This window comes from Schistocerca piceifrons, chromosome 1 (genome assembly GCF_021461385.2).
Source record: "Schistocerca piceifrons isolate TAMUIC-IGC-003096 chromosome 1, iqSchPice1.1, whole genome shotgun sequence".
Lineage (NCBI taxonomy): Eukaryota > Metazoa > Arthropoda > Insecta > Orthoptera > Acrididae > Schistocerca > Schistocerca piceifrons.
This window is the reverse complement of record NC_060138.1, coordinates 843,282,705-843,306,710: the sequence shown is the minus strand read 5'-3', so window position 1 is coordinate 843,306,710 and position 24,006 is coordinate 843,282,705. Positions and strand designations below refer to the sequence as shown.

The 24,006-nt window shown below is 38.7% G+C and overlaps 1 protein-coding gene across 2 annotated transcripts in view; it reads left to right on the top strand.

Annotated features, from left to right (window-relative positions):
* LOC124790981 (matrix metalloproteinase-14-like) overlaps nt 1–24,006 on the top strand; it is a 121,937-nt gene that overhangs the window by 67,720 nt on the left and 30,211 nt on the right. For both annotated transcript variants that reach the window (XM_047257825.1, XM_047257826.1), the window contains exons 7-9: nt 3,041–3,426; nt 4,893–5,040; nt 15,037–15,178. In XM_047257825.1, coding sequence (XP_047113781.1) covers nt 3,041–3,426; nt 4,893–5,040; nt 15,037–15,178 — 676 coding nt within the window. The remainder of the gene's footprint in view (nt 1–3,040; nt 3,427–4,892; nt 5,041–15,036; nt 15,179–24,006) is intronic.

Genomic DNA, 24,006 nt, shown 5'->3' with positions numbered 1-24,006 from the left:
TTTCAAGAATGACCAGCTTATGATACTTATTTCATGAGAGAAACCTGTGTTTGTCATTTATGAAAATTATAAATATTAAATAAAAGAATAGATTGCTACTCACTGTAAAGGTTTCTAACTGCAGACAGGTGAAACAAAAAGACTGTTACACATTGAGCTTTTGTCCAAAGCCTTCTTCAGAAAAGAAAACACACACACACACACACACACACACACACACACACACACACACACACACACATTCATACAAGCAGGCACACCTTATGCACACATGACTGCTATCTCCAGCTGCTGTGGTCAGAATGCAATAAACTAAAGCAGTAATCCAGAATGGGGCAAGGAAGAGGGTTGGATAGCAGGGTACGAGTTGGGGGAGAGAAGATCGGTGTCTGGTGGAACATGCAGGGGCTGGATGGCAGCAGGACAAGACAGTCAGATGTGGCATTGGAAGCTGTGTAGAAGGGAAAGAGTGGATTGAGGGAGGGGAGCGAGAGAGAGAGTGGAAAATGACAAGAGCAAAGAACGAGAAAAATTATGTAGTTAACAAAATATTAGTCTACTAACAGCTCTCGTTGAAAGATGTGTTCTGTATCTAGCCTATGTGACTAACACTAAAACAGATACTGAGATTAGTTTAAGTAGCATTCGCCATACAAGTATAATGGTAATAGGAACTTTGAAATAAAGTATGATAGTATTATGAAAAGGATAGATTGCTACTCACCACCATATAGTGGATATGCTGAGTCGCAGACAGGCACAACAAAAAGACTGCTAGACAAGTAAGCTTTTAGCTAAAATATCTTCTTCTGAATTAGACAGCACACACCCATTCTCACAAATTTAACTCACACACACATGACCACTGTCTCTGGCTGCCGTGGCGAGACTGTGAGCAACTGCTCGTGGTGGGAGAGACAACCTGGGCAGTGGGGGTAAGGAGGAAGATGTGGCGGGGAGGAGGAGGGATGGCAGAGTAGGGGTGGGGTATGGCAAAGTGGTGCTTGTGGGATTGTGGGAGCATGAGGAGCAGGAGGATAAGGGGGGGGGGATGAGGGTAATGCAGCTAGGTGCAGTTGTGAGGGTAGATGGAGGGGTTGGGAGGGAGCAGCAGAAAAGGAGAGTAAGTCGAAAGACTGGGCACATTGGTGGAATAGAAGTCTGTGTAGTGCTGGAGGGTGAACAGGAAAGGGGATATGCAGATGAAAGACAGAGGCTAACAAGGGTTGAAGTCAGGAGGGTTATGAGGAATGTAGGATATATTGTAGGGAGAGTTCTCATTTGCGCAATTCTGAAAAGCTGGTGTTGGTAGGAAGGATCAACATGGCACAGGCTGTGAATCAGTCATTGACATGAAGAATGTTGCATTGGGCAGTGTGTTCACAGGGTGGCCACAGTTTGTCAGTGGCCATTCATGCAGACAGACAGTTTGTTGATTATCATGCCCATGTAGAATGCAGCACAGTAGATGCAGATTAGCTTGTAGATCACATAAGTAGTTCACAGGCAAGCCTGCCTTTGATGGGGTAGGTGATGCTTGTGACCAGACTGGAGTAGGTCATGGTGGAAGGATGCATGTGACAGACCTTGCAACTGGGTCTGTTACAAGGATATGAGCCCTGAGGCAAGGTATTGGGAGCAAGGCTTGAGTAGGGATGGATTGGGATACTGTGTAGGGCTGGTAGGTGGCAGAATACCCCTGTGAGAAGAGTGGGAAGGATAATGGGTATGACAGTTCTCATTTCAGGGCATGACCACCCCTCCTCCCAACCCCTTGCCTCATGGCTCATATTCCCATAACAGATATAGAGGCAAGACATGTCCCAGCCATGCTTACACCACCGCCAACTCCAGTTTGGTCACAAGCATCACCTATCCCATCAAAGGCAGGGCTACCTGTAAATCAGCCACGTGATCTACAAGCTAAGCTGCAACCACTATGCTACATTCTACATGGGCTTGAGAACCAACAAGTGTCTATCCACAAAATGGCTACCAGCAAACTGTGGCTAAGAAACAACTGGAGCATCCAATTGTTGAGCATGCTACTCAAAACAACACTCTTCATTTCAGTGACTGCTTCACAGTCTGTATCATCTTGATCCTTCCTGCCAACAGCAGCTTATATAAATTGCACAGATGGGAACTTTCCATGCAATATTTCCTACATTGCTGTAGCCCCCCTGGTCTCAACCTTTGTTAGTCACTGTCCTTCACTCACCTACCCCTTCCCTATTCACACTCCAGCACTACACAGGCTTCTATTCCTCCAACACACCAAAAGTATTTTTAATTCTCCCCTTTTCTGCCTTCCGCCCCACTCTCCGCACTCCGTCTATTCTCCTGACTGCACCTACCTGCCCTGCCCTCTCTCCACATCATCCCTATATACTCCTGCAAGTAGCACTTTACAGTCCCCCACCCATACCTTACTATCCCTCCTCACCCCACCTCCTCCTTACCCAAACCACTCAGATTGCTTCTCCCATCATACACTGTTGCTCACAGTCTGGCCTCAGCACCCAGAGACAGTGGTCATGTGTGAGTTGCATTTGTATGATTGTGTGTGTGTGTATGTTGTCTAATTCAGAAGACAGTCTTTTGGTTGAAAACTTATTTCTCTAGTAGACCTTTCGTTGTTCCTGTATGCGACTCAACATCTCTACTGTGTGGTGAATAGCAATCCATTCTTCTGATAATATTGCCATTATTCTGTTCTGGATTTTCCATTGTTTTGTATCGTTTCAACATTAGCTATTCTGTATCCTGTAAATCATAAGCAGCAACTGTACTTGATGTTACAGCATAAGCAAACTTAGTGCTCATGTTTCTGTAGCAATAATTTAACACAGGAAGGCTGTTTATGCCATTTTTTTTAAATTATTTAGTACTGTCCATTACATTCCCTTGGATAAATTCTACAGAAAATATTGAATGTGTATGTTGACCCTTCCTACAGTTTGCAGTACATGCAACAAATCACATTGTTTAGCATTAACTTACAAGTAAGACACCAAAAAATTATTGTTATATGTTGCAGTTTCTCGTAGTCTGGAAGATGACAATGAAATTAATCCTGGGGTTGTACCTAGTGGTACTGATGACAGTGACAGTGAAACTCAGGACAGAGATGAGGATAGCAACCACGTCCCAGATGTGCCAAGCACAGATGAAAATAGTTCTGAAGGAGGTGATGAAACTCATCATCCTGTAACTCCCACAGCAGGTAAACCACAGCCAAGGCAGCCAGATTATCCCACCAGTACTGGTGTGACATTTGAAGATGATTATGAGACTGTTGATGAGCATCGTGAGCATGAACGACATCAGACAACTGAGGCTCCACTTGACAAATCTGATCCTTGCCTTGGTAACTATGATGCAGTATCAGTACTTAGAGGTGAACTCTTCTTCTTTAAGGGAGAGGTAAGAAAACTGAGAGCAATGTATATTTATATAACTCTTCTGCTGATAGACCTTGTTTTTGCTTAAACAAAGTTTTTCATTTTCTGTTATTATAATCCCAGTTTTTAATTATTATTGCCTCATATATCTTAAGTAAACTTCCACACATTTTACTAACAGAACTTCACATGATGACTGGCAAACTTCCTTGTCCTATATTCTTCAATGAGTGTCACATCACATTCATTAGTGAACTACTGCAAGTAGCTCTCAGAACAACACAACATCAGAGACATACAAATGCAGTGAAAGATAAAGTAAGAATTAAACACAACCAGGGTTCAAATTTTGACTATTAATAATGAGCTACATGGAATTGAAATAGCAAAGACTAAACATAAACTAAAAATAAATAAATGATCACCCATGTAAGCCACATCCAACTGAAGAGCAAGAGCAATCCATTTACTCTTTTCTTAGCACATGACTGGTTTTGAAATATGTAATTTCATTTTCAAATGTGAACCATTGTTTGTTTATTGTAACCAAGAGAGTGTGTTAAATGCTCAGTAATTGATCTTTCAGAAACTTATGCAAATAAACTACACCCTCAACATATATTATAATATAAGTTACTCCTACATTTACAATAATATTCTGGCTGTAAAAAACTGCAGCTAATGAAGAGGCAGTAAATATTTTCACAGTATTTATTATGTGGTTGTATCATTGTAACACCAACTACCTGTCACTTTTTGACTTGTTGCCTTTTCTGTCTCTTTATTTCCCTTGTTCTTCACATATTTCCCCTCTACTGCCTCTACAATTCTGATTATTGGCTGTCTTATTTTATGGAGTTAATTATTAACTTTTCTTTTTGTTTTTTATCTTCCTTTCGCCTTCTCATAACCATTTCAAGCCTTTCTTAAACTTATTTTACACTTAGTTTCTGATAAATCATTTAACAATTGTCGTCATTATTTTAGAAAGTACCAATGGCAAACTGCTGTTACAGCTGCAGATGTAAACATACTGAAGATATTTCAAAATAAATGATGAGTTAATTAATTCTTCAATGATTGATGCATTAAAATAAGCAATAGAATGAGTAGACACAGTTGTAGCAAAACAATGAGCAGTGGTTTGGACATGCACAAAGCTGTACTCTCCAGACCATAATGTGAGAACAGTGACTGAAGATGAACATTAATTTGAAAGCTGAGTGAGAATACTCAGTTTCTTGTTTCTGTATTATCCACTGCTCACTGCCTTTAGTACATTGTGAGTGGCTGTCTTTACTCACTCTGTATCTTATATTCCAACCAGAATTGCTGTATTTAAAAAATAAATAAATAAAAGTGGGATATTCTGCCTTCATACAGAAATACTAATACTGATGTGGCAGTTCTCCCTGCTTATATTTTAGTTGGTTTAATTTTGAAATTTGCTTTTCTTTGCGGTTGGACTAAAAATTATCTTATTTTCAGATGATGTGGAGAATGTCAGGTCGAGGTTTAATTCAGCCAGGATATCCTGTGAATTTTCGGCATATGTTCTGGAGATTCCCAAACACTGTTACAAAAATAGATGCTGTGTATCAGAGGGATACAGACAGCAGCATAGTTTTTTTCACAGGTATATAGCAAACAATGCACGTGCAGCACTGTTATTAAACATGCCTAAAAGTAGTATTTCAAAATACTTTTGTATTTTTTATGAATTTCAAAACATCTCTTTGTCCTTTTACATTCATTCAGTCTGTAAGAATATATTAATCTCTTAGTAGGGCTCTTGCTTAATAGTCCCTATCCCCTAACAGAGCCATATCCTCATTCGTTGTTCATTTCCCTTGTTCCCACTACAACAATCCACAAACCTACATTTATGTTGTGCATTACCTCCTTATCCGTACACTGAAGCTTATGTCTTTGATAGGTTGCCAATAATCACAGGCAGTATGAACATAGAAAAAATATTTATAAGAATTTTCCTTAACATCTTTTATAAGTTTTCTTGTTCCTGGTATTTCAGACCTCCTTTATTAGCAGATGAAATAATGTGCCATGAAATACATGCCTTCAGTTTCACATTATATAGCTAATTACCTACATCTGAGAAGTAGTTGGACAGTGAATGGCTGGTATAACCACAGAACTAGCACCTGATATGCAAGTACCAGCTAATATGTGCATTGGGTGAGATGTCCATCTGCATCCATTTTTAGTACAAGTAGAATATAAGTAATGCCCTTGATATTATTAAATAAGCAGAGAGCTACTGATAAGCCCTTGTAGGTACTGTGGTTTCAAGCAACAGTTTACTGTAGCTGCTCCTCTTCAAAATTACATTCCTTGAGCCATCTCAGGTTCCCAGCATTTTTCTTTTAATTGAGAATCTATAGATAATTGAGAAAAGAGGAAGTTACACTCTTTGTCAAAAGTATTACTTTATATATGTTACAGTGTGTGATTAATTGCATTTCCTGCTGCTTTGGTTCCAGTTTTGCATAGTACTTTAGAGCTATAATTCCCAGTTTAGAAGTTTACATTCATCATTTATTACCATTATCAACATAAAGTTTAAACAAGCTTTACTCTGTATATAACATCTTACACTGATTGAAATATCACCAAATTTAAATTAATTTCAATCAAAGTCATAGATACCTCATAGCATTTTCTCCTTGTTGACTGTTTGAAAGCCTCTGTCTGATCACCTGACAGCAGACAGCACCAGCCCACATCTGTTGTCCATACTTGGTAGATGAGTGCCATCAGATCCACACCACTGCTCTGTGAACTGAAGGAAGCTCTGAAATTCACAATAGAACAGAATATCTTGGGCCTGTGGATGAACACATGTCAGCTTACCCCCTTTTTTTTTTAAGAAATTTATTCCTAGAATAAGGCTGAGAGCCACTTTATCCCAAAACAATTTAGACAGGGTCTAGCTTTATGTAGGAATTTTGAAAGTACTTTGGTACAGTTTCCTTTCTATAGCCCTAGAAGATGTAATGGAATCCATTTTCAAATATTGCTCTTGCATTACATCTGCTATTTTTGCAGAATACCTTCTTGTTGTTGTGGTCTTCAGTCTGAAGACTGGTTTGATGCAGCTTTCTGTGCTACCCTACCCTGTGTAGGCCTCTTCATCTCTGAATAACTACTGCAATTTAGATCCTTCTGAACCAGCTTACTGAATTCATCTGTTGGTCTGCTTCGATGATCCCCCCCCCCCCCCCTCCCCCCCAAACTGACAACACCCCATAACATCAGATCCACACCACTGTTCTCTGAACTGGAGGAAACTCTGAAATTTACAGTAGCACAGAATCAGTGTTAATAATAACAGCATACTTTGGGCCTGTGGTTCGACACATGTTCAATTTAACCCCCCCCCCCCCCCTCTTTTTTTAAGAAATTTATTCACAGAATAATTTAGGCAGGTTCCAGCTTTATGTGGGATGTGTGTCCAGTGGCATACGTGCTGTCTGTAGCTGATACCAGAAGGTCAGCTGTAGTAGTGGAGCGAATGGCAACAGCTGTGTCTGTGTCAGTTTGAGTGTGTACTGTCTGAAAGAGCTGGAGGAAAGTTCAAGCACCCTAACAATGTGTTTAGGAAATATAAAAAACATGTATGGATCAAGATTAAAGTGGTATATGGTAGGAGTGCACAACAATGTTTTCAGGGAATGCATGAGGTGTGTGATGATGCAGCATTGCCATATTGTATAGTGGCAAGATGGGTGTTAGTGTTTTGGGATGACAGGGATGTAAATCAAGACCAGGTCTGGGAATGGAAAAACCCAGCTTCTCCTTGCTCATAGAATGTGCACCATGAACCAGCTCGCACCAAAGTGATATCTGTGGGTTAATCCTGCATCACATTGTACCACAGGGGAAGATGGTCACTGCAGCCTACTACTGCAATTTCTTGGAACATCACCTTTGTCCCATGCCAAGAAGAAAGTGATGGCATCTTATGGCAATGCATCCCACCATCCTTCATGAAACCTACTTCTCTATCAAAACTATATAGAGCTGCTGGATTTGTGAATCCCAAATCTCAGAGAATACCACATGAATTCAGAGACACTCAGACAAACTATTGACAATTGGCATCCCCTTTTTGGCAGTGAATGTAAACCTGGGCGACTGAAATCCCGTAAAGGTTCTTAGCCACGATAATAGAAGAACCACCAGCTGATTACCCACCTGCACAGAAAGTGCCCAGCAGATTCAGCACAAACTGGAGGACATGGAGAATGCTGAACCAAATGAGGGCAAATGTGGCCCCAGTGAAGACAAATATGATTAGGTGGGGTCTGGGAACCACAGATGATAAGTGTGACTGTGGTGCTGTGCAGGATATGGAGCATCTGCTCACCTGCCCAAACTGCCCTTATAGGTGCAACCCTGATGATTTATGGCTGGACAAGAAAGAAGCCTTGGATGTGGCCCTATACTGGGCTGAAAGATAGTGACCTGGTTTTTGGACATGGAAAAGTAGGTAATCCTTCATGACAATGCATGATGCCACACAGTGAACTCCAAGCAGGGGCTCCTGCATGCATGGAGGTGCAAGTTATTGGAACAAGCACAGTATTCACCTGATATGAGTCCATGCAATTATGACCTGTTCACCAAAATAAAGGAACATCTTCATGGCATATGGTACAGCACAAGAGAAGATGTCATCCATGACATAGGGCAATCCTTGCAAGACATCAACAGAGATGAATGGCCTGATAGTGTACAATACCTTCCATCTGTGTGGGGGATGGTGATCAAGATGTAAGGCAATTATATTGAGGACATGCAATACAGTGAATGTTTGTCAGTAAAGTGTGGTATGAATTGTATCAGTCTTGCCACTACTTTTTATCCAACCCATGTACATTGACGATCCCTTGTCTCTGAGTGTGTCCTATCAATCAATTGCTTCTTCTAGTCAGATTGTGCCAAACATTTCTTTTCTCACCAATTCTGTTCAGTAACTCCTCATTAGTTATGTGATATAGGTACCCATCTAATCTTCAACATTCTTCTGTAGCACCACACTTCAAAAACTTCTGTTCTCTTCTTGATTGAACCACTGATCATCCATGTTTCACTTCCATCCAAAGCTACTCTGCGTACAAATACTTCCAGAAAAGATTTCCTAACACTTAAATCTACATTCAACATTAACAAATTTATATTCTTCAGAAACACTTTTCTTGTCATTGCCAGTCTACATTTTATATCCTCTCTACTTGGGCCGTAATCGAGTATTTCATTGCCCAAATAAAAATACTCATGTACTACTTTAAGTGTCTCATTTTCTAATCTAATTCACTCAGCCTTATCTGATTTAATTTGACTGCATTCCATTATCCTTGTTTCGCTATTATTGGTGTTCATCTTATATCCTTCTTTGAAGACACTGTACATTCTGTTCAATTACTCTTCCAAGTCCCTTGCTGTCTCTGAAAGAATACAATGTCATCAGCAAACCTCACAATTTTTATTTATTCCTCTAACCCAACTTTTTCTTTGGTTTCCTTCACTGCTTGCTCAATGTACAGATTAAATAACATTGGGGATAGTTTATATCACTGTCTGACTCCCTTCTCAACCAATGCTTCCCTTTCATGCCCCTCAACTCTTATAACTGCTGTCTGGTTTCTGTACAAGGTGCAAATAATTTTTCACTCCCTGTGTTTTACCCCTGCTATCTTCGGAATTTTAAAAAGAGTATTCCATGCAACATATCAAAAGCTTTCTCAAAGGCTATAAATGCTATAAACATAGGCACATCTTTCCTTAACATATCTTCTAAGAGAAGGTGTAGGGTCAGTATTGCCTCACATGATCCTACATCTCTGCAATCCAAACTGATCTTCTCCAATGTTGATTTCTATTAGTTTTTCCATTCTTCTGTAAAGAATTCATGGTAGTATTTTGCAATGAAGACTTATTAAACTAATAGTTTGGTAATATTCATACCTGTCAGCACCTAATTTCTTTGGAATTGGAATTATTACATTCTTCTTGAAGTTTGAGGGTATTTTTCCTGTTTCGTCCATCTTGCACATCAAATGGAAGAGTTTAGTCATGGCTGGCTCTCCCAAGGCTATCAGTAGCTCTGACGAATATTGTCAACACCTGGGGTATTGCTTTGACTTATTTCTTTCAGTTCTCTGTCAAATTCTTCTTGCAGTATCACATCTCCTATCTTGTCTTCATCTACATCCTGTTCCATTTCTATAATCTTACCTTCAAGTTCATCTTCATTGTATAGCCCCTCTATATGCTCCTTCCACCTTTTGGCTTTCCGTTCTTTACTTAGTACTGGTTTTCTATCTGAGCTCTTGACATCCATAGGGCTACTTCTCTTTCCTCCAAATGTGACTTTAACTTTTTCTGTAGGTGGTATCTATCTTTCCTCTAGTGAAATATGCTTCCAAATCCTTGCATTTGTCCTTTGGCCATTCCTGCTTGGCCATTTTGCTTTTTCTGTCACTCTTGTTTTTTCAGATGTTTGTATTCTCTTTCACCTGCTTAATTTGAGGCATTTTTATATTTTCTCCTTACATCTTCTTATGGAAGGGTAAAGCAATGAAAAGTACACTCTGCAATAAACATCACAGTGGTTTGCAGAGTAGTGGTGTAGAAGTAGATGCACATAGCTCAAAAAGTTGTCCACCTGATTCTGAGTTGTGACAAGGAAATAAAGCAAGTTATGTGAGGAAAATTTCTGAGCTGTATGAAAAAGAAAGGAAGGTTAGAGTTTAATGCTCTGTGGACATTGAGTTTGTTACATATATTTGCTGTGTGAAAATTGTGCCACATTTTCTGTATTGTTTTTCTGTGTATATTGGATATCACTGTCAGCAACATAAAGTAAAGCATTGCCATTATACATGTTTTACAAAGACAGCAGTGGTTCAACTTGGTTTTGTAAAATGTTTCTAACAACCTTCTACAAAAGCTCAACTAAAGTGGCACTGGTAGAAGTCAAATTTAGGAGGTGTTTGGCATTAAACTATTATCTGGTGGATGAAACATGAATTTGTTATTATTAATAGAACTGTTCTACTTTGCTGTTGGTAAACAGGATGATTTACAGACTGGGCCTGTGAGTTCAAATATAATGTTGTATGAATGGAGTTTCTATCCACCATCATCAACCCTTAGACATCCACTGCTGAACCGAGGCTACCTCTACACTTTTAGACAGTTTCTAGCTATATGCATCCATTGTTCCTGAATACAGTTTCTAATGTTTTCCAACCACTGTGCAAACATTCATCATCTCAATCTTTTCTTATCCCATGAAATTCAACATGGAACTTCCATTGTCCATCTGCCATCAACTTACTTGGTTACATGCACCATCTACTAACATTTTATTTGTGTTACAGACTTAATTTTATCTTTTTATCCAGTCTCTCTCTCTCTCTCTCTCTCTCTCTCTCTCTCTCTCTCTCTCTCACACACACACACACACACACACACACACACAGTCAGTCATAAAAACAATGAAAACTGCTGCTGGTGAGTAGATTTTTTATCTATCCAATCTACTCAGTAAAAATGCTGCTGAAACTGCTTTAATGTTGAAAACAGTTTACCAAGCTGACACTAAGGGAAAAACACAAGTGTATGAGTGGTTTGCTCAATTTAAAAATGGTGACATTTTGATTAATGGCAGACCTTGTTCTGGGCATCCATCTACTGGCTAAATCAACGAAAATATTAAAAAAATTTGAGATGAGTTAAGACAGGGGCAGGAGTGGAGACGAGTGTGGGTTAGACATTAGTGGATACTGAGGAGAGAAGAATTATTAGCTTGAAAGGTATGTTACAATTCCCCTTTATGTAATTCAGGGAATTAGCAACATATGGCACAGTAGTATATGGTGTAAATTATGAAGCAATCTGTTCCACCATTGGATAGTCAATACTGCTCTGGGCTGCACTTTGGGTGTCCACATAAAATGATGTGCAGAAGTTGTAGCAGAGCTGGTATATGATATGAGTGCATTCAAATTTGGTGCTGCTTCTTATAGGAAGGGATATGCCTGTTACAGGATTGGTGGTATGTACTGTGTGAGTGTATCAGTTAGGTCTTGCACCTAGGTCATCTGCAAGTTGTGACCCATGTGGCAATAATTTGAGAGAAGATGTAGCTTAAAGATGGACTAGGATATTTCATAGATTGATTAGGAGGTGGCGTACCACTTTGGGAGGGATGGTAAGGATTGTGAGTAAAATGTTCCTCATTTCTGTGTGTGATGATAAGCAGTTGAAGGCCGGGGGAGGGATATGGTTAAATTGTTCCTATCAGGGGTGCTTTTGGGCGATGAGGGGATACTCGATACAGCTGGATCATTTGGGGGCAGAGGGGGGAGAGAGAATTTAGAGATTTGGGGCAACATATAGATTGCTCAACACTGCAAGTGCATCATCTACAGATGGCTAGACTGTATGGGAGAGATGTCTTAGTTTGGAATGCAAATACTGTGTATGTGTAGTGGGCTTGGGATCAGTGGAGCTTTGGCTGGGGCCATCAGAGAGGTAATTGTCACTTTTATCATTTTGTTATTTGTACTGCACATATTTTAACCAGGCAATGTGTTATATTTTTGTAATGCTCATTATATGTTGTTGTTGTGGTCTTCAGTCCAGAGACTGATTTGATGCAGCTCTCCATGCTACTCTATCCTGTGCAAGCTTCTTCATCTCCCAGTACCTACTGCAACCTACATCCTTCTGAATCTGCTTAGTGTATTCATCTCTTGGTCTACCTCTACGATTTTTACCCTCCACGCTGCCCTCCAATGCTAAATTTGAGATCCCTTGATGCCTCAAAACATGTCCTACCAACTGATCCCTTCTTCTAGTCAAGTTGTGCCACAAACTTCTCTTCTCCCCAATCCTATTCAATACCTCCTCATTAGTTACGTGATCTACCCACCTTATCTTCAGCATTCTTCTGTAGCACCACATTTCAAAAGCTTCTATTCTCTTCTTGTCCAACCTAGTTATCGTCCATGTTTCACATCCATACATAGCTGCACTCCATACAAATACTTTCAGAAATGACTTCCTGACACTTAAATCTATACTCGATGTTAACAAATTTCTCTTCTTCAGAAATGCTTTCCTTGCCATTGCCAGTCTACATTTGATATCCTCTCTACTTCGACCATCATCAGTTATTTTGCTCCCCAAATAGCAAAACTCCTTTACTACTTTAAGTGTCTCATTTCCTAATCTAATTCCCTCAGCATCACCCGATTTTATTCAACTACATTCCATTATCCTCATTTTGCTTTTGTTTATATTTACATTATATATATTTTCATTATATATATGGGCTAAATGTTAAGCATCTTTTAGTACTTTATCCTCAGTTTTAATTATGAAGTACAGGTTTTCCCAAGATATTATTTGTAACCTTCAAAATCAGTTTTGTTTCCTTGATTTCCCTGTTGATATACAAATAATTTATGTTCCCAATAAAATTTTCCTAGAGGCTCTGATGTATTTTCTGAGGTGCAGTTTTATTGTTGTATTCATTTTGGCTTGTCTGCTTGGGTTTCTAAATGTGACTACTGATTTTTTTGTTCCTTGTGTTATGGATGTGTTACCAGTGTGTTTGATTTCTCATTGACTTTAATACTTTTTTATGGCTATTCTACACCATAACAATATAAACAATGAAAATAGATTTCATATTCCTTGTCTGTGTAATCATTTTGGTTTTTCTCCCATTGTGCTCATCCTTGTACTGACAGACCAGTATCTTTTGCTTAAATATTATGCTCCCAGTACTTACGGTTTGTTAGTAAACATACGATCAAGCATTGCTTCAGACCCATATCCTTTTCTGGCAGTTTCATCCACAACTGGCTGCACTTGTTATGAGCTGTATATATTTCACAACTGCTCCTTTTTCTGATTACCCTTGTTACAACTGATATTAAAGCCACCAAGCACTTTTAAGCATTTTGACTTATTTCTTAATTCATTTGCATAAAGTTCTATATTATGTAAAAGTAATGTAAAGGCAATTGTTCAAGACCTGTAGATGCTTGTAATGATAGTGCCACATCTGCTACACACAATATCCAGAATCTTTTTCAGCATAAAGTTTTATCTCTCTAGATTTAATGCCACTCCTAACACTCATAAGTGTCCCTGCAAAAGCTGCCTGTCAGGTCAAACTCTATAATGTAATATTGTGCTGGCTGTTGTGGCCGAGCAGTTCTAGATGCTTCAGTCCAGAACCATGCTGCTGCTATGGTCGCAGGTTTGAATCCTGCCTCGGGCAAGGTGTGTGTGATGTCCTTAGGTTAGTCAGATTTAAGTAGTTCTAAGTCTAGGGGACTGATGACCTCAGATGTTAAGTCCCATAGTGCTTAGAGCCATTTGAACCATTTTTTGTAATAGTTCAAAAACATTGGGGCAGACTGTGTAAATGGAAAGATAAAGAAGAGTATCTATGATTCTACATGAAATTCAAGTTACCATTAAATAATATCTTAAACTGAAGTACTGAAACTTTCTTAATTAAGTAAAAGATTTTAAACCTTAAATTTAATGTTCACTGAATGTGCAATAAGCTTTATACAGGGTGTTAAAAAAAGTGTTCCATATTTTAAGAGGTGGTAGTATGGACAAAAACAAGACAAAAATGCCCTGTAAGCATAGCCTGTAAAGTGCATAACTTAAGAGCTATGAGTACTTGTTCATCTTCACTACTATGGAACACATATTTTCTACTGCAAGCTTTTTTCTATTATGAAGAACCTAAAGAATAAAGTAAAAAATGAGTAAACAAATGAGAACACATTATTCAATTAATGTGAAGGAGTAGAGCTTCTAATGTAATCAGCTTAAAACTGCATATGACCTGCACTTGAGGGGTATCACTAAAGGAAGTGCCTAGTATGGTGTCCACTCATAGTTAGGCATGCTTTCATCCAGTGTCATAGGGAATCACATACTTTCTGAAAAAGATTGCTGGATAATTATCCAGATGAATTTTTAATGTATTTCAGCATACAGGACAAGGGCTCGATGGTTGCTTTCATTTGCCAGTCCATAACAGAAAGTAATTTCCTATGTGGATAATATGCTTCCATTATGCTGGTAAGTGCCAAAATAAAACTGCAATGTAGAAGCACTTCACAAATGTATAAAAATGGGAAATGGTTCCATTATAACTAATCTATGGGCTACACTTAGCCAGAACTGTGTAATAACACTAACAAATTTTACTGCATGCTGTATCCATGGACAATAACAGAGGAATGTGCCCTCATTTGTTACCTGCATTCAGTATGGCACTAACAATAGCAAACAGGTTGCAGTAGAGGAGATGCGTTTCACAGCAGCAAAGATGAACAAGTGCTCATAGCTCTTAAGGTATGCATTTTTGAGCCCAGGTTTACTTAACAGTTTTGTCTTGTTTCAGTCCATACTACCACCTTTCAAAATATGGAATGCTTTTTTTTCTTTAATGCCCTGCACATTTATACCACGAGACAGCTAAGCGGTTTGGCATCTAAAAAGAATAATTTAACAGATGATTTGAAGTGATACAAACAATATGTAATACCAATACTTAACTTTGTTGTAGGAAATAAATTTTGGGTGTTCAATGGTGAAACATTCATTGAAGGAAGCCCTCAGCCCATTACAACACTTGGCTTACCTGCATCTCTTACACATTTAGATGCAGCCATGGTATGGGGTAAAAATGGAAAAACATTCTTTTATAGGTAAGTTTTGCTTGAACTGCATCCTTCATTTCTTTATCACTTATAAAATTTCATTTTTGTAAAAGTATATTGTATAGAAAGAAAAGTTTTCTAATTTAATCATATCACAGATGTTAACAGAACTTCTGCAGCTTAAGAGACCCATTAACCCTTTTTATATTTTGGATTGTAGTAGCATAGATGAAAAATATGTAATGGTCCATATAAAATAATATTACAATAAAGTAACTATGAGTGAGAATGAAACATTGCCTCTTATTGCCATCAGAAAAGTAATCCCAGAAAAACTCATCTAACAAAATGAGATCCACGTGGAGAGTTATAAAGAAAGAAACTTGTAGTTCAGTGCCAAAGAAAAAGAATGTATCATTAACACTAGAAGGCTCAAAAGTCACAGACCCAAATTCAGTTGTGGAAAAATTCAATGAATACTTCACCTCACTAGCTGAAGACCTCATTCAAGTACACTGTGAAGAACCAGTCCCAAGTTTCTCCAGCAAGTCAGTGACCTTCAATGCTTCTATGTATGTGTATGAAACAAACCCCAATGAAATTATAAGTAAAATTAAATCATTAAGCAATAAAATGTCAAGTGGTCTTGATGAAGTACCTGATTTCATATTAAAAGCATGTGCTCACCACATAGCAAACCCCTTGGCAAAAATTTTCAACCTCTCTTTAAAAACTGGTGTATTCCCAGATATTTTTAAAATAGCAAAAGTTTCACCACTGCTAAAAAAAGGTTCTTCTGAAAAAATATCAAACTACTGACCCATGTCACAGTTAAGTTCCTTCTCAAAAATTCTAGAAAAACTCTTCTTTGACAGGCTTTTAAGTTTCATAAATAAATATGCACCTCTTACAGTACAACAACATGGTTTTAGAAAGTCTAAATCTACACAGACAGCAATTTTCGAATTCATAGACAGCATTTTAAAATCCCTTGATCAACATAAATTAGCTGCAGGTATTTTTCTAGATGCATCAAAAGCCTTCGACGTCCTGGACCATAACATTCTGCTCGAAAAATTAGAAATACAAGGAGTAAGAGGTGTAGCACATAGCTGGTTGTGCTCATACCTAAAAAACTGCAGGCAGAAAGTATCACATCAGTATGAATTCAAAAAAATGAATAAAACAAGAAACAACTCCTTTCTTTCTAGGGAATTACCAATATAATATGGTGTACCGCAGGGCTCAATCTTAGGTCCACTACTCTTCTTGATTTATGTGGACGACTTAGTTGAATATATGAGTCCCACAAAATCTATCCTGTTTGCCAGTGACACCAGCATATTGCTCACTGTATCCAGTCCAGAAACTTTGTGGTCCACAGCAGAAAGTTCTATGAAAAGACTTTCTGAGTGGTTCACAAAAAACAAACTCATTATAAATACTGAAAAAACTGTGTGTCGATTTTCATTTAATTCCTGCAACTAATCAAATGTCTGTTCAAGCCCAATTAAAAAATGATCCCCTAGAAAATGTAAGTGTCACAGAAGTCTTGGGTCTTTGGATTTAGCAAGACTTAAAGTGGGACACACATATAAATAACTTGTGTAGAAAACTATCATCTGAGTGCTATGGCCTAAGAATTTTAAAGGCTACAACAAGCAAAACAACAGTACTGCAGGCATACTATGCACAGCTCCACTCACTAATCCGATATGGGATCATTTTCTGGGGATACTCAACTCACAGTGTAAAGGTTTTTAGAATGCAAAAAAGAGCTTTAAGAATAATTTGTGGCCTTAAAAAGATGGAGTCCTGTAAATCCCATTTTACTGAGCTTGGTGTTCTAAATGTTGCAAGTTTATTCATTTATGAAACTATGTTGTTCACTAGGGACTACCTCCTGAAAACAGGCAAACTGCTAGAGAACAAAAGTGTACACAACTATAGTACCAGAAGGGAATCAAATATACATCAAAAATATCACAGAACAACCACCTATCAGAGGAACATAATTAACATTGGTGTAATACTACACAATAAGATACCAGAGGAAATAAAAAATACTACTCATCCAATATTTAAAGCTAAACTAAAGGCATTTCTAATAAAGCACTGTTTCTATTCTGTCAGAGAATTTCTGAATAAGTAAAAAAATTAATTGTAGTAGGTACCTAATTTTAATTGCTAATACTATGTATTATAGAAACTTATCTTTGACCTGTCCGATATCAATTGTACGATTTGTGCTATATGATAAAACTGGACCAATAAAAAATCAAATATGACACCTATCAAAGTACTCCACAGAACAGAAAAGGTTAGGTGAGACATACTAGGCAAATGAGAAAAATACAGTGGAAGCAATAAAGAATAATAATTGACATTTAATATTGTATCCATCCTCACCAACTGTAGTTGTGTAAAACAAAATAATAAGCAACCTATTGCATAAAAGAAATCTAATTTCTTTATTGGTTTTTGGCACTTAATGTCCTTCTTCATAAAGTTGTACCTATCACATTATTTGCAAGCGTCAACAATAAAGCACATACAGCAAAATCCCATGGTCATGTAGTTCATGATGAATCAGATGACCACGGCATTTTGCTTATTCATCTTATGGTTGTCTCTCACAAATAATACAATCATTCTCTGAAGAAGAGCATTGAGTGCCTGAAAACAGATGGAGAAATTAAATTTGTTTTATTTAACTTGTTGCTTGTTGTTTCATTATATATTGACATTTAAGTTCAAGAGTAGTTGGCAACTTATTATAGACATCTAATGTTCAAGTGTCAGGCAATTTGCAGCGAAGACAACTGTAATAAAACGACACATCTTATATAATTTTTTAATTGAAATACAAATCAAAGAATTAAGGATGGTACAGGAACTAGAATTGAGGGTATCAAAGCAAAATAAGAAATTCAGTACTAAAGTCTTAAATATTTATTTATGGAGGGTGGTCCAAGAGTTCTGCCTCAGTTTAATTCTTGCACTGATGCGAAGATGAATGATACAGATATTAGTGTTAGTGGCAGTGAGAAACAACTAAAATCAATCAAATTAAATAAAGCTCAAGGGCCTGATGGATCTACTATGTGATTCTACACACAATTTACAACTGACTCAGCCCTCTTTTATATGTAATATACTGTAGGACCAACAAATAAAAAATTGTGCCCAGGAACTGGAAGAAGCACAAGACAACCTTGACTACAAGAAGGGTAGCAGAAATGATCCACAGTACTAATTCAGTATCATTATCATCTATCTGCAGAAGAAGCTTAGAACACATTCTGATACATATTTTATGATGTATCTTGAACAGAATGAACTCCTCCATCTCAAGCAGTATGTATTTCCAAGAACATCAGTCGTACAAAATCTCGCATTCACTTTTCTTATATGGCATTCTGAAAGTCTTGGATCATGGCAATCAGAAGGGTGTAGTATTTCTTGGCTTCCGAAAAGTGCCTGACCCAATTTCATGCAATATCATGACAACTCTTATTAACAAAAGTATGATAATTTGGGATGTCAAATGAAATTTATGATGATTGAGTATCTCTTGGTAGGGACAATGCAGCACTTTATCTGGGATTTAGAATAATTGATGTTGAAATAACTCCAGACATGCCACAGGGAAGAATGCGGGCCCATTCCTGTTCATATTTGATATTAATGGTGCGATAGACAGTGTTACGATTAACTTCAGAATTTGCAAATGATGCAGTTACGTATAATGAAGTTACATTTGAAAAGTCAGATTCTGATAATATTTTAAAGTGGTGCAAATATTGGCCACCTGCTTTAAATGTTCAGAAATGCGAAATTGTACATTTCACAAAATACAAAAATGTAATACCTTACAACTACAATATCAATTGGAATCAGTCAACAGGTACTAATATCTAGGTGTACCAATCTGTGGAAATATGAAATAGTTTGGTTACATAGATAAAGTAGGTGGCAGTCATCAGTTCATTGTTAGAGTACTGGGATAGTGGAATCAGTCTAAAAAGGATATGGCTTACAAAATATCAGTGTTGTATTTTACTGTTATGTAATCCATAGGCACCCTTCTGATGTCTGTATTTGATGTAGGTTGTTAAAAGTATAGTTAGTTTCTCTGTTTTGGTGGTCTATGCTGCTTCTCTTCTTTCAATCAGTCTTATTACCTAATGTGACTGTATACTCTACTCCAAGAATAGTTGTGGGCCCAGGAGTGATAATAAAAAGATAGAAAATGGCATTAGTGTCAATTAGCTCTTCTAGAACTCACCTGCACGGCATAAACAAAACATTTGCCAATACTGACCAGGTACTTTTGAGGAATGCATCTGGAAAACATTAACTGTGTTTGCGAATTCCAATGACAGAAAATATGTTCTTTTAACAACACTTAGACAATTTGTGAACTGTGTAGAGATTGTGGGAACAAACACAGCATTGAGAAACTAAGTGGAGAGAATTGTGCTTACTGGTGAACCACATGAAAATTATTTTTCAGCTGTTTATAAGAATATTTTAGTTGAAAACATAACTTTAACTGATGGCAGAAAAACAGAAAGCTGTGGGGAAATGTACATTAAGGGCAAAACTAATTGACAATGAAGGTACGGCTAAAGAATCTGTAGTTAAAAATTTATTATTGTTGCCTCAGATCAACCATTCAATCTTCTACATCTGCAAATACTGCGAGGTACATGGCAGAGGGTACATCCCATTGTACCAGTTATTGGGGTTTCTCCCTATTCCATTCACGTATGGAGCTTGGGAATAGTGATTGTTTGAATGCCTCTGTGTTTGCGGTAATTATTCTAATCTTTTACTCTAATACCTATGTGAGTGATACATAGGGGGTTGTAATATATTCCTAGAGTAATCATTTAAAGATGGTTCCTGAAACTTTGTTAACAGACTTTCTCAGAATAGTTTACTTCTATCTTCCAGGGTCACTGTAACACTCTCCCACATAGTACATGAACCTACAACCATTCATGCTGACCTTCTCTGTATACATTCAATATTCTCTGTTAGTCCTATCTGGTACAGGTCCCACACACTTGAGTTATTTTTAAACAATCTCCTTCATAGATTGATTGCACTTCCCCAGTATTCTACCAATAAACCAAAGTTTAACCACATGCCTTACCAACAGCTGAACCTATGTGATCATTCCATCTCATACCCCTACAGTGTGTTCTTACACCCAGGTATTTGTATGAGTTGTACTATTCAAAGAATGGCTCATTGCTGTTATAGTCACAGGATACCACTTTTTTTTCATTTTGTAAAGTAGTCAATTTTACATTTCTGAACATTTAAAGCAACTTTACAATCTCTGCACCGCTTCAAAATCTTATCCAGATAAGACTGAATATTTATGTAGCCTCTTTCAGATATCCATTATAAATAATTGCATCACTTCCAAAAAGCCTGATTTTACTATTAGTATTATCTTCAAGGTCAATAATATACAACATGAACAGAAAGGGTAACAACCCACTGCCCTGGTGCACTCCCACAGTTACTTCTACCTCTGATGATGACTGTCCACCCCAGATAACATGCTGCATCTTCCCAACCAAAAAGTCCTCTATCTAGCCACAAATTTCACTTGAAACCCCATATGATCATATGTTTGACAATAATGTGTGGCACTGAATCATATGCTTCTCAGATATCAAGAAATACTACATTACTGTCTTGATCCAAAGCTTCCAGTATGTCTTGTGTGAAAAGTGTGATTTGAGTTTTTACACAATTCATGCTTTCAAAATCCGTGCATTGAGGAGGTCATTCTCTTCAAGATGCCTCATTATGTTTCAGCTAAGAATATGTTCTAAGATTCTACAACAAATTGATATCAAGGATATTAGATGGTAGTCTTGTGATTAATTTCTACTAATCCTTCTTGTAGACAGATGTGACCAGTGCCTTTTTCTACGAACAGGGCATGGATTTTTGTTCAAGGGATCTATGATAGTTTATAGTTAGAAGAGGGGCTAACTCAGCCACAAACTCAGTATAGATCTGGCAGGACCTGGAGCTTTCTTCAGTTTCAATTTCAAATGTTTCTCAACACCACTGACACTAATATGATTTCATTCAGCTTTCCAGTGGTGTGAGGATTAAACTGGGGCAATTCTTTTGAGTTTTCCTTTGTAAAGGGACATTTGAAAATTGAGCTAAGCATTTCAACTTTTACATTCCTATCCTCAATTTCAGGTCCTGTATCATTCACAAGGGACTGGACACTAACATTGGTGCCACTAACAGCCTTTACACATGACCAGAATTTGATTGGGTTTTGTGAAATATCACTTGACAATATTCTGTTATGATAGTTATTGAAGGCATCTTGAATTGCTCTCTTGACAGCCAAATGTGTTTCATTCAGCATCTCTCTGTCTATAGATGTACACTTTGTTTTACTCATATTGTGCAAAAAGCTCTGTTTCCTTAGAAGTACTTTACAGTGACTGTATACTATGGAGGTTCCATCCCATTATGAAATATTTTACTAGGTACATATCTATCCGGTACACAGTCAACTATTCTTTTAAAATTGAGCCAGAGCTCCTCTACATGCTCCTGCCCTATGCTGAAAGTTTCAGGTTTCTCACTGAGATAAGACACTAATGATTTTTTATCTAATTTAGTGAACATATATATCTTTCTGCTTGTTTTAGTTGTACTTTATAGTTTGGTAATCATTGTTGCCACAACCGCATCATGGTCATTGATACCATTTTCAATGCAGACATCCTCAAAGAGGTCAGATCTATTTGTTGATATTAGATCCAATATATTTCCATAATGAGTGGGGTTCCTAACTATCTGTTCTAGGTAGTTTTCAGAGAAAGCATGTAGTAAAGTTTCACAGTATGTCTTATCACAGCAACCACAAACAAAATTGTAATTTTCCCAATTAATTGTTGGATGATTGAAGTCTCCACCAATGATTACAGTATGACTGGCAAACTTACATACAACTGAACTGAGGTTTTCTCTAAAGTTTTTGGATACATCAAGAGATGAGCCTGGTGGGCGAGTATTGAATTATTGTTTTATGCCCACCCCTGATACTGAGCCTTGTCCAAACAGTCTCACATGCAGCTTCAATTTCTACCTCTGCAGACATTCATTTCTTGTTTACTCTGTCAAATAAACCACCTCAATTTCCCATTTACCTATCCTTTCGAAATACACTTAAATTTTTCCCAGAAATCTCACTACCATCAATTTCAGATTTCAGCCAGCTTTCTGTACCTAGTATTGTGTGAGCTGCACTGCTTTTCGAGAGTGCTTCAAATGCTGGCACTTTGTTGTGAATGCTTTGGCAGTTTACCATTAGGACTTTAATACTCTCACCTGTGGGACGCATTTCTTTTAATCCTCCATTGACGCTTTTGGGTTTCCTACAGCTATCTATCTAATCTAAAAAACACTTGTGTGCACTCCACACACAGTCATCTACCAGCAGCAGCCTCAGATGTGTAGTGCACGTCTGTCCCATTAAGGGGATCCTACAGTTCTCTACCCTATGGTTCAAGTCCAGGAAATTGCAGCCTAGCTTGTCACAGAACTTTTGAAGTCTGTGGTTCAGTCCTTCCACTCGACTCAGAACAGTTCTCTACCCTATGGTTCAAGTCCAGGAAATTGCAGCCTAGCTTGTCACAGAACTTTCGAAGTCTCTGGTTCAGTCCTTCCACTCAACTCAGAACCAAAGGTCCATGTTCAATTCTGGGGACAATGCTGCAAATTGTGGGCTTTTTTGATACTCCATGTGCGAGGCTTGTCTTCTCAGTCTTCTCTACCAGTCACTGGAATGACCCAAGAATGACCTTGGAGCCCATACAACAGGCACCATTTGTTCCATATGCACCACAGTCTGCAGTTCATTGTACTCTGTTCCCTCAATGGCTGCTGGAGTAGCCCGTTCAGCATGATGAATGAGGCTCCCAGGCATGCACACTGAGTGAACCTGATGTTCTTCCTTGTCCCTTGCTGCCATTTCCCTAAGGGTACCATCATTCGCCATATACACTCCTGGAAATGGAAAAAAGAACACATTGACACCGGTGTGTCAGACCCACCATACTTGCTCCGGACACTGCGAGAGGGCTGTACAAGCAATGATCACACGCACGGCGCAGCGGACACACCAGGAACCGCGGTGTTGGCCGTCGAATGGCGCTAGCTGCGCAGCATTTGTGCACCGCCGCCGTCAGTGTCAGCCAGTTTGCCGTGGCATACGGAGCTCCATCGCAGTCTTTAACACTGGCAGCATGCCGCGACAGCGTGGACGTGAACCGTATGTGCAGTTGACGGACTTTGAGCGAGGGCGTATAGTGGGCATGCGGGAGGCCGGGTGGACGTACCGCCGAATTGCTCAACACGTGGGGCGTGAGGTCTCCACAGTACATCGATGTTGTCGCCAGTGGTCGGCGGAAGGTGCACGTGCTCGTCGACCTGGGACCGGACCGCAGCGACGCACGGATGCACGCCAAGACCGTAGGATCCCACGCAGTGCCGTAGGGGACCGCACCGCCACTTCCCAGCAAATTAGGGACACTGTTGCTCCTGGGGTATCGGCGAGGACCATTCGCAACCGTCTCCATGAAGCTGGGCTACGGTCCCGCACACCGTTAGGCCGTCTTCCGCTCACGCCCCAACATCGTGCAGCCCGCCTCCAGTGGTGTCGCGACAGGCGTGAATGGAGGGACGAATGGAGACGTGTCGTCTTCAGCGATGAGAGTCGCTTCTGCCTTGGTGCCAATGATGGTCGTATGCGTGTTTGGCGCCGTGCAGGTGAGCGCCACAACCAGGACTGCCTACGACCGAGGCACACAGGGCCAACACCC